The sequence below is a fragment of the Sturnus vulgaris genome, chromosome 1, assembly GCF_052056855.1.
Source record: "Sturnus vulgaris isolate bStuVul1 chromosome 1, bStuVul1.hap1, whole genome shotgun sequence".
Lineage (NCBI taxonomy): Eukaryota > Metazoa > Chordata > Aves > Passeriformes > Sturnidae > Sturnus > Sturnus vulgaris.
Window position 1 is genome coordinate 43,378,132 of NC_142243.1, and position 10,491 is coordinate 43,388,622.

Below are 10,491 nucleotides of genomic sequence, written 5' to 3' on the forward strand. Positions count from 1 at the left end.
AACACTCAAGAGTTTTAACAATTGTGATGATTTTTCAAAGAGTGCGTACATTTTGAACAAGGTGAGAGTTTTCTCCTAAAACTTGGGTACTTTTCCATGCTATCCAAACCAAGACTTCAATGTTATGAGCTAAGCCAGATGAAGGAGGAGACTGAGCCCCGGAGCTCATGGCTGGGTTTGTGCATCTCAGCCCCGCAGCCCTGCCCGCCGCGGGGGCTCCGGCCCAGCACCGCTCCTTCCCCACTCCCGGCTGGATGGATGGATGGACGGATGGACGGAGCTCTCCTCTCGCTCTCCTCTCCTCGGCCCTGCCCCGCCGGGATCCCGCCTGGCGCCTTCCACCGGCGCTGCCCCCGCTCCGCGTCACGGCCCGCGCGGCGGCGGAAGCGGCGGGGAAGGCGGGACGGGAAGGCGGGGCGGGAGGGCGGTGTTAAAGCGGCGGCGGGGCCGTGTCGTGCCGTGCCGTGCCGTGCCGTGCCGAGCCGCGCCGAGCCGCGCCGATGGAGCCGGGCGGCGAGAGTGGCTGCTGGTTCCTGTACTTCGCGTACGGCAGCAACCTGCTGCGGGAGCGGCTGCTGCTGCGCAACCCCTCGGCCGCGCTCTGCGCCCTGGCGCGCCTGCAGGTGCGTGAGGGAGCGGCTGGCGGGGCCGCGGGGGGGGCTGAGGGGGCCCCACAATTCCTGCAGGGAGCTCCACAATTCCTGCAGGGAGCCTGGGATCCCCCGCGGAGCCGCGTGTCCCCGCGGCCGCCTGCGGTCCGGTGCTGCAGCCCGTCCGTCCCTCCCACGGTGGAGGCCCCAGCACGGATCAGGCGAGGCGTCCTGGTCAAGGCGATGGTGCCCGGTTCTGTACCCTGGTGCCCAGTGACAGGACAAGGAGTGATGGACGTAAACTAAAACAGAAGAAGTTTCACCTCAGCATGAGGAGTAATTTCTTTATGTTGAGGGAGGCAGAGCATTGAACAGGCTTCCCAGGGAGGTTGTGGAGTTTGTCTGGAGACATTCCAAATCCTCTCGGACGCGTTCCTGTGAAACCTGCTTGAGGTGACCATGCCTTGGCAGAAGGGGTTGGACAGATGATCTCGGGAGTTCCCTTCCAGCCCTGGCCATCCTGTGCTTCTTGACCCAGGCCCCGCTGCTGGGGCTGCCCACAGCAGAAGGAATGTTTGTGGTAGTCCCTGCTGCGGGGTTATCTGACAGGGCTTAACCTTCCCGGCTGCCAGCCATGAGCCATGGCCCGGTGTCTAAAGCACTACGGAGTTTGAAAATGTGAAGTAGCAGGGAGAAATTCTTTACAGCGAGGGTGGTGAGTCACTGGAGTAGATTGCCCAGAGAATTTGTGGATGCCCCATCCCTGGTAATGTTCAAGACCAGGTTGGATGTGGCTTTAAGCAAACCAGTCGAGTGGGAGGTGTCCCTGGTACAGGCAAGAGTTCTCCCTGTGCTGTGTGATGGGCAGATAGGAGCTTTCACCCAGCTCTGCACATCTGCAGCTGACACCTTCACAGACGCTACAGGGCAATTCTCTCCCTGCTAGGGTTATTAGATGCCGTTGTATCAGCTTGGCTTTAGTATAGGCGTGGAAACACGAGCTTGTAGTCATTAAAGCTGTTGATGTACAGATCTGTGCAACTGGAAGGATGCTTGGAGGAGCAGAGTATCAATCGATACCACTTAAAGATGACTTAAAGTTTCTCTTGGAGTAACTGGCAGGAAATTATCTATGTTAGAGTGTATGAAGAAGTTCCAAAAACTTGTCATTAATAAACTCCCCATAGTCAGATACTTGGTGTCTCTTGGGACTATCAACCTGGCAGCTGAGGCCTGCTCCTATAAAGCATGAGGAACTTGAAGCTACCCCTCCATTGAACGTGCTGAGAGCCCAGCACCTTGCAGAATCAGACTCTGAATGCAGGGAGAAAGGCACTAGTAGTGTGTGCTTATCTTTGAATAAAAGCAAGCTTTTTCAGTTCTCCTGGCTCTCAGGTTGATTTCCAGGTTAGCCAGTAAGCACTTCTGGCCCCACTGCAGGTTGGCTGCCTTCTCTAACTGGCCTTTGACCGGGTAGCTTCACTCCCTTGCTTCCAGTTGGAAAATCACTGATGCTAGGGAATGAGGGACTGCAGGAAGGTTGGAGCTGATTCCTATTTATTGCTCTGTGATAGTGCCACTTGGGCTTAAAAAAAGGAGAAACAGCCTGCAAACAGAGTGCTTTGGATCCTAAACTAAAGTAAAAACTTGAACTAAAGTTTAGCTAAGCTTCCCTCTAATTTTACTTTTGGAATCTTTGTTAATCTTCAGCCAAAAGCTGTTAAGAAATGGGATGTGTAACAAGCACAGGAAGGGTATTACACTGGTACTTAGAAGGACCAAAGGCCAATCTCTTGACCCAGGAAAGTATCTACTGTGTTTTTTCCCATCTTCCCAGCAGCACGTGATGCAGTTGCACGCGTGGTGAAATTTAGAGTTTCCTGCTTCCGGAACCAGAGTTAACTGTGCTGTTTCTGTGGGGTCTCTGTTGCTGTTTTTTTGGGTGGTGCCTGATGATTTTATACAGCTCCTTGTAGCTATTCAGTGCAGGTCAGGTCCAAGTAAGTTTAACTGGAGGAATAAAGTAAAAATTCATGGGGGTTCCCCCCCCCCCTTTTTTTTTTTTGCAACCTTTTTCCTATATCTATTAGGACATATTACAAGAGAGTGATGTGTTTCAGAGGGAATATTAATGTGCACATGTGTATGTTTCAAATCAAAATCAGAGCTTCAAGAGGGTGGTTGCAAGAAATACACAAAGCTGCGGGGCTGTGTAGGTTTGGGTGTAATAATATTGAGTGCATTGAGTCGAGTGAGAAATTACATTGATACCATTGAATAACCCATTATTCTTTTTTCATATATACCTGTATTTGATATTGCTTGTAAGAAAAAGTAATACTTGTTTTCTAAAAGAATGTTTCTACTTGCAAAAACCTGAATAAGACCACTGAAGGAGACATACACCTTGACTTAAAAATACCCAAAGATGTTCCAGATGAGTGATGACATGGCACAAAAAATTGTAGAATACAAGGGATGGTATTTTATAATTGCATAGTCTTATTAGTGCATGAGGATAGGATCCAGAGCTCATCATCTTGTAGACTTCTTTACTATTTTCCTGGATCCTGCATAGTAGCATTTAAGTCTTATCACAAAATCCTGCAAAGGATTTGGCACCAGGTGGCACCTATCTGTTCTTCCTTCTGTGTCTCCAACTGGCTACATTTACCATTGTCCTTTGGCTGCCCCTTTCATATGAAGAATAGCCAACAGCTCTTATTTTAAGTGGACATTGATTCTCTGTGTTGCTTTCATTTGCAGGATTTTAAGCTCGAGTTTGGCCACCATCAAGGCAGGACAAGTTCTGTCTGGCATGGAGGTACAGCTACCATTGCTCAGAGCCCCGGAGACGAAGTGTGGGGAATAGTGTGGAAAATGAACACTTGCAATTTAAGTTCACTGGATAAGTAGGTGACTTAAGTTTTGCTGCCTTCTACTACCTTAGAGAGTGATTGAAAATTAGTTAATTTTTGGTAAAGAGCTGTGTGGAAGCTATGGTGTTGAAATCGAGGAGATGCTTTTGATTTTAGTATGTTAATTCTATTTCACAGTATGTGTATTGACTTCGGACACATCTGTGATTAAAATAGTTTTGTTTTCAAGCTAAGGCTACTTTTAGGGGTATTTTAACAATCTGTAGACCTTGATTTGAAGTCAATAGGTCATGTTCTTTTTTTTTTTTTTTTAACCTGTCTTCCCAATTTCATGTCTCTTATAAGAGTCTAAAATCTGTATTTGTCCTATGGTGTTTTTCCCATTACTCTAGGGAGAATTTCCTTTGAGACTGACATTAATGTCTGTCTGTATACATCTGTAGATTCCCGTTGTAGCAGAAAAGGAAGGGATAAGGACAAGACTGCAGAAGAGAGATCTTTAATACAGGAAAAGGGACCTTTCGAGGAAGTTATTTAACGTGTCTTCTAAGGATGTAAGCTTTTATGAGCTTGAGGAATATCCAAGCAGAGAGTTGGGGTGTTAGTGTTTTCCCCTTTGAATGGGAGAGCCTGACTGTGCCTGGTAATTAAGAGATGTTCAAGGAGCCCTGAGCAAATTGCTCCCAGACTGAAGTCTAAAAGACCACCTGGTTAAACAAACCAAGGAATAGCATGATTTCTCGCAGGGTCTAAGACAGGGCTTAGAATGTAATCTCCAAAGCTTTGCCTGCTGCCATGTGCTTGTTGCACCTTTCGAGATGTGCCTGCACAGCATGCTGCTTCTGGTACAGAAGGACTGTTTGTTGAGAGCAGTTCATCACTGACAATTCCAGTAGAAAACAAGGGAGCAGGGCATAGTAAACCCAGTGAAAGCACCACCTCAATACTGTTCTCCTGTCTCTGGTGCTGTTGCAATTTCACTGGGTAAACATGTCCTTAAAACCCTGGCCCTGAAACTTGGTTCCAATGTGCTTTTTGTTGCATATGGTGAACCTGGAATACAACAGAAACTGTTGCCCAAGTTCTGTTAGCAGGTTATGGCAATGGCCACTCTGAGCACTCTTGTCCCGGCTGGGAGTGTTAGCCTCAAGCAAGAGGGCATCTAGTTGGCATGCCTGTGGATAGCTTCACATGTCCCTGCTTTATGATCTCCCAAGTGCCTCTGCTCTTGCTTACAGTAGCACTTTAATGTCCTGACCCCCTTCTGCTGACCTTTACTTAAAACTCCTGATTTACCATGCTTTCCTGAAACATAAACTTCCTAAGTATGATGATCCTGTCTGACAGCATATGCTTTTGTGTTTCCCCTCCATGGGGACAGTATTTTGTACTTTGACTTCCATAAGTGTTTACACTTTGTTTACTGTTGACACAGTGTAGGATTGCAGATCCCTGGTATTTGTTTGATGGGATAAATTTCAGTGCTTGCTAAGGTATTAGAGACTTGAGTGCTGTAACACCACCAAAATCTGCAGCATGGACAGTAGCACACAAATCACTCTTTCTGTTGCCTCATTGATGCCATGGAGGTGAACTGGAAATGGGATGTGTTCTTGGCTTTTACAATCATAGTCAACAGTGCTCTTCTGAGAATTGCTCCCAACCTACTCAAATGAGTTTGCAGGTGCTCCTGCTGAAGGTCTTGGGATCATTTGGCTGCCTGCAAGCTGATATATTTGTAGGTTCTCCACCAAGTTATTTCCTGAAATTAACATGTATCCAAAAAAAAAAAAAAAAAAAAAAAAGCACACTTCTTTTTTTTTTTTTTTTTTAATACCACTCCTGATCTGGGTAAAGTCTGTGCTTTTCTATCCAGAAGCAGAGGAAGGAATGTGTAATTGAGGCTGTATGTAACTAGTTGAAACACTAACAAGACAATGTAATATATAGAAAAAAAAAGAGAGGGGAACGTTTTGCTTAGATGGCAGAACTCTTTGGCTTCAAATTCTTTTTTTTTTTGCTGTCTCACAGTCACTTCTGTGGGGTTTTTTGTCTTCTGTACTTCACAAATCTGTAAGTTACAGACTAAATCATTACTTTCCCTCATAGAGTCTAGCAGTGGATGTTACTAAACAGTTTTCCTGCTCTCACACAACCATGTGACTTATTTTGTACTCAGTTGGCCATGAATCTGCAGTTAACTTCCAGTCTGTACTTGCACTTAAACTACTCACCTAACATGGCCTACATTATGTATGTTAAATAACTTGAAATGGTAGCAAGTCTTTGAAAAAAAGATGAGTTGTTAAATTTATACTGACAAGCAGGGTTAAAACCATGTTATGACTCATAGCTAAAATACATCTAAAGTTAATTGTGCTATAAAGTCTCTTGTATTGCTTAAGCTTCTCGTTTACTTCTTACTGTTTCCTCAGATTTTTATTGGTGGCTGAATGCCAGTGGTTGAGGACAATAGGTAGCCTTGGTTTTGAGTGTTTGTTTTCTGAAGCATGATTTTACTAATAAATAAAAAAGAAACCAAAATGTTTTTTTGCCCTGACCTAGCTCATTACTGTTGTGTATGTCTTGTGCAAGTTAAAAGGTATCTTGGATTATTCATTGGAAAGTGCATTGCACAAGTTGTGCAAGTTTCCCCTCATTAAAATGTAACATAATAGGCAAGATAAAACTTTGCAATTGTTTCTTTATCTGAGTGGCAGTTAAGGAACATGTGTTAATAATTCTGATAATCTTGCTCCTGTTTCTCTTTCAGACTACCTGTCTTTCACAGTAATTACTTTAGGAGCATTCTCTTTCTGACTTTGCAGGTTAATCACAAGTCATTATTTCTTACAGAGCCTAAATGATAAAAGTGAATGCTGCTGCTTCTCTAGAAACATTTTTTTTTAATATGAAACAAGTTTGCACAAAAAATTTGAATTATGTTTTGCTTTATTTGTTTTTCTTTAAGTATATTAAAGCACAGACCGGTGTCCTGCCTTGAATTCTGTTATAATAAATCCATATGTTTAATTGCATGGTTGGTTTCAAAGATGGATTGGTTAATTGACATGAAAGGAATGTATGTCTTTTACAGGCAAGAGGGAGTTGAGGATGGCATTTATGTCCCAATAGAAGTTAATGTCCACACTCAAGCAGGAAAGGTACTGACCTGTCGAAGCTACCAGATGAAGGACTATGTCTCTGGTCCCCCTTCTCCACAGTACAAAAAGGTAGATGTTGCATCACTTTAATTTTGGAAGAGCTTACAGCGGTTTATAATGTAGTATTTCTGTGCTATTTAAGAAGTACTTCAATTATGTGGATGGAAGGCATGACTACTGTAAAGGTATAACAGTCCTTGTGCAATGTACTGCTGTAATGATGCTCACAGGAGATTGCTAGCTCTTACAGGCCTATTAAATCAGTTTGGGGTTTTTGGTTTAGTTATACCTCACAGGAAGTCCCTATTTAACTTGTGAATTAGCTATGATTGGCACAAGGACTTCTGGAGGATATTGTTCACCTATATGTGGGAATTCTCTGTTTGAAAAATTAATGTACTCCAAAGAAAAGACAGAGGGAAGCTTCTGTGGGGAAAATACAGCACCTGGCTTGTAGTTTCCAGGACGTGGATTATCCTTTGTGTCTTGGGAAGTACTTGCTATGGCTTAATACAGGAGTGCACCTGTTGCCTTTTACCAGACATCACCAGTACATCTCAGGACTCCAGCAGCATTGCAGAGCACTGCAGGGTTCCCCCTTGATGGCTGGTGAGGCAGAAGTGTTTCAACACTGTTCTGCAACCCTGACTCTGTAGGGACACATGATCCAGTCATGCACCAGGCCTGACCTGCTTAGCCTGTGAGATCTGTGCAGGCCCACGCTGTGGCTGTCTGTCTGAGTGGTGCAGCTTTAGTGCTGCTACACAGACATCACTGCAGCTGGCTTTTCCTACCTGAAGTAAAGAGACTAGGAGTGAGCCTAATTTAATCCCAAGTGTACTGCCTTCTCCAAACTGAGGAACTCACTCCTATGAATTGACTTCCAGGAGCACAGCTAAGGCCTGCTGCTATGGGACTGCTGAAGACAGGGCTTGCTTAGAAAGCAGGCTCTGCTTTTCTACAAACCTCTTCCCTGCCAACCCACCTCGTAGCAAGGCAGATCTTTAGGGCTTTTCAGGGAGTTAATATATAGTCTGCTGCTGTGTGTCAGCTCTCATTGGTATTCTGTAAGTGCAGATTTCCCCTATTGGTAACATTCCCTCCTGGTCCTGTCAGGAGTAGTTGTTAGTCCTGTTCTTCTCCTCTGCCTCCAGATTTATTTTTTTTTTTAAGTTAACCAGGCAGGAGAGCTAAAAACTTAAAAGAAGACTATACCAGCACACAGTGATCAAACTACATTCATCTACTGTTATGTACTTTTTGTGGCAAAATTCTTTCTAGACACCTCATCCTTGAAATGCATGCTGTTAAATGCATGAAAGCATATTTAGAATGTTCATTTATATATGCAAGCTTGCTGGTATCTCCTTCAAGCTGTGTTCCTACACCTTCCTCTTTTCCTCTCACTGTTGCATCTTTTCTTCTGCACCAATACTTCAGTTTATTTTATGTATGGAAGGAAAGCTGCATTAACAAACTGTTTTTTCACTGAGTTAAATGTCTGTTTCTGTTACTCCTTTACCCTGTCTAGGTAATTGTTTTGTCCTTTGGGCAGGTTAGTTTTTAAAATAACTGCTTTTTAAATCTTTGGCAAACTTTAGTGTCACACCTGAGTGAGAAGCAGCATATATTATTGAAGTTATCATCCTGTCTGGAAGAAAGAATGGGATAACTGAATAACTGCTTAATTATAGAGTCTTGTGCACTTCAGTAACACATCAGATTCTCAGGGGGAGTTAAAAGCCATTTCAGAATAATTTTGTTCATGGTGTTCTGGTCTTCAGTGGTCTCCCAAAACCTTAGGTTCAAATAGTACTATTTAAGATAAATTCTCTGGGTGACTTAAATTGTTCTTCCTACTCAAGTGATTGTTTGGAGGAGTCTGTCCTTTCTATTACTGAAGGCTTTTTTTTTTTTTTCCCTTTTAATAATAGGTTATCTGCATGGGTGCAAAACAGAATGGCTTGCCAACTGATTATCAGGAGAAATTAGAAGCTATTGAAACTAATAACTATGCAGGACCGGTGCCAATCATGGAAGAGATTGAAGCTGCTATTAAAGCAGAGAAAATAAATTCTGCATAGAATACCTCTGCATTTGCTTGGCCATTCACCTTGATTTAGATACCTCTCCTCACTGTGCTGATCAGCAGTTTCTTTATTTATCAAGAAAATACGAGTTTGCTGTGCATCTACAGTAAACCATTAGACATAACTTGCAGTCTGAAGACACACTGACACTGGTAACTTCTTTTTGTATGTATAGCTTGAATACATGCTGAAAGTACATTGCAGATTTAGAAATTATCTTTCTGTAACTGTCATGCAGTGCTGCATGCAAATTTGTGCTTCATGTCCAATTTACTGACCTTTTTAAAAGAAAAAGGCCATCTTCATGAATTTTGGCACTTCTTGCCTTCTGAGGAATAAGGGCTCCAGGATAAGGTAATCTGTTTGTAAAAGTTATATTTATACAAGATTACTTTGCATCTAACAAATGTAAACTCAAAACTCTAAGGCTAAGTCTTTTTATCTGCTACTTCTCTTAATGGTTTAAAGCCCAACCTGTTCCTACTTTATAGTTAACAAAACAGAAAAGTAGCATTTTTTTAAACTTCTTGTATGTTTTAAAGCATAAGTCCAAAAGGCAGCCTAGCATGAAGATGACATTCAGCAAAGCATCTCATTCAAACCATCATAGCTTCCTCCTTTCAATGTCCAGTGATTGTGATAGGTGAACTGGTTAGCTGTAACCAAGAGATTTTTAAAGAATTCATTTTAGTTTGATATTTCCAAGGGTTTTTTTAAATTACCTTTTTGACTGGCTTGTTTGCCTATCTAGGCCTTGGTCCAATGAAATCAGAAAGTCTCCTTTGAGCCCTAGCTCATTTATTCTGTGGTTTTGTTTGTCTTTTAAACCCCAAGTGAACAGACTTGGCCTCTTGTATTTTTTTTTGTTGTTTTTTTTTTCTCCACACAGCTTTGACAATCCAACGCAAAACTGGAATCTTCTGTAATGTACAGAGTATTTATTTTCATGGTACTTTACAACCCCTGCAGTTAGTCTATGGGGGATGAGGAAAAATTGACAACCTGGAAGATGGCAAATCACAGAGATTTGGTTTATCTTCTCTACAGTGTATTTTTTTCTCTTGATGTACAGAGAGGTGTAAGATATAATTGAGGTCACTGTGTGACTGCTTAGATAATGAAATGATAAAATAACAGACTGACCATGTCTTCTCTGTATAAAATGTTTTCTATAAACTTCTGCCAGGTGTGTGTAGCTGCTGTCTTGATGTAATATGCCTGTTTCCAGAGTTGGGCACGGTGACTGCTGTAAAACGTGGTACTTTCTGTATTAGCACAGTCTAGTTTGAGTAAATAAAATCGTGATTACCAAACCTCTGCCATGCCTGTTCAGTGTGCACCCCTCAAGAATATCACTGAATCACAGACTCTTAAAGGTTGGAAGGGACCTCTGGAGGTCATTCAGTCCAACGTGCTCTCAAGGCAGGGTGACCTCGAGCAGGAGACATAGGAACACGTCCAGGTGGGTTTGGAATGTCTCCGGAGCGAGAGACTCCGAGACATCCTTGTGCAGACTGCGTTGCTTATGTAAATCAAAACTGGTGATGTGGGAATGCAGCTGAAGATTCCATTAGCTGTTTGTGTTTTTTATGGATGTAATGTCAGTAGGGACTGCAAAACTATGCGTGAAAAACTCTTCTGCAACAGCACCACTTCTTTTGCCTTACCCTTACCTTGCACCTTTGGACTTTTCAACCTCAAAATGGGTGAAGAAAACAGAAATAATACCCCGGCAGTAGCCTTGCGAGGGGGGAGCTTGACCGAGGGA

General features: G+C 43.1%; 1 protein-coding gene across 2 annotated transcripts; it reads left to right on the forward strand.

Annotated features, from left to right (window-relative positions):
* Positions 1–406: 406 nt before the first annotated feature.
* GGCT (gamma-glutamylcyclotransferase) lies at positions 407–10,040 on the forward strand. Of its 2 annotated transcripts, XM_014878455.2 has the most exons (4): positions 407–623; positions 3,357–3,502; positions 6,567–6,702; positions 8,568–10,040. In XM_014878455.2, the coding sequence occupies exons 1-4, from the start codon at positions 501–503 to the stop codon at positions 8,715–8,717; spliced, it is 555 nt and encodes a 184-aa protein (XP_014733941.1). In that variant the 5' UTR covers positions 407–500; the 3' UTR covers positions 8,718–10,040. The 2 variants fall into 2 exon arrangements, with proteins under 2 accessions (XP_014733941.1, XP_088020948.1); XM_088164822.1 differs by lacking the exon at positions 6,567–6,702 and having other exon boundaries at positions 427–623; positions 8,568–10,034.
* The last annotated feature ends 451 nt before the right edge of the window (positions 10,041–10,491 follow it).

Coding starts and splice junctions, on each gene's coding strand:
- GGCT (XM_014878455.2), top strand. CDS start 501: ATGGAGCCGGGCGGCGAGAGTGGCTGCTGGTTCCTGTACTTCGCGTAC. Junction 624..3,356: donor GCGCCCTGGCGCGCCTGCAG/GTGCGTGAGGGA, acceptor TTTCATTTGCAG/GATTTTAAGCTCGAGTTTGG. Junction 6,703..8,567: donor CTTCTCCACAGTACAAAAAG/GTAGATGTTGCA, acceptor TTTTAATAATAG/GTTATCTGCATGGGTGCAAA.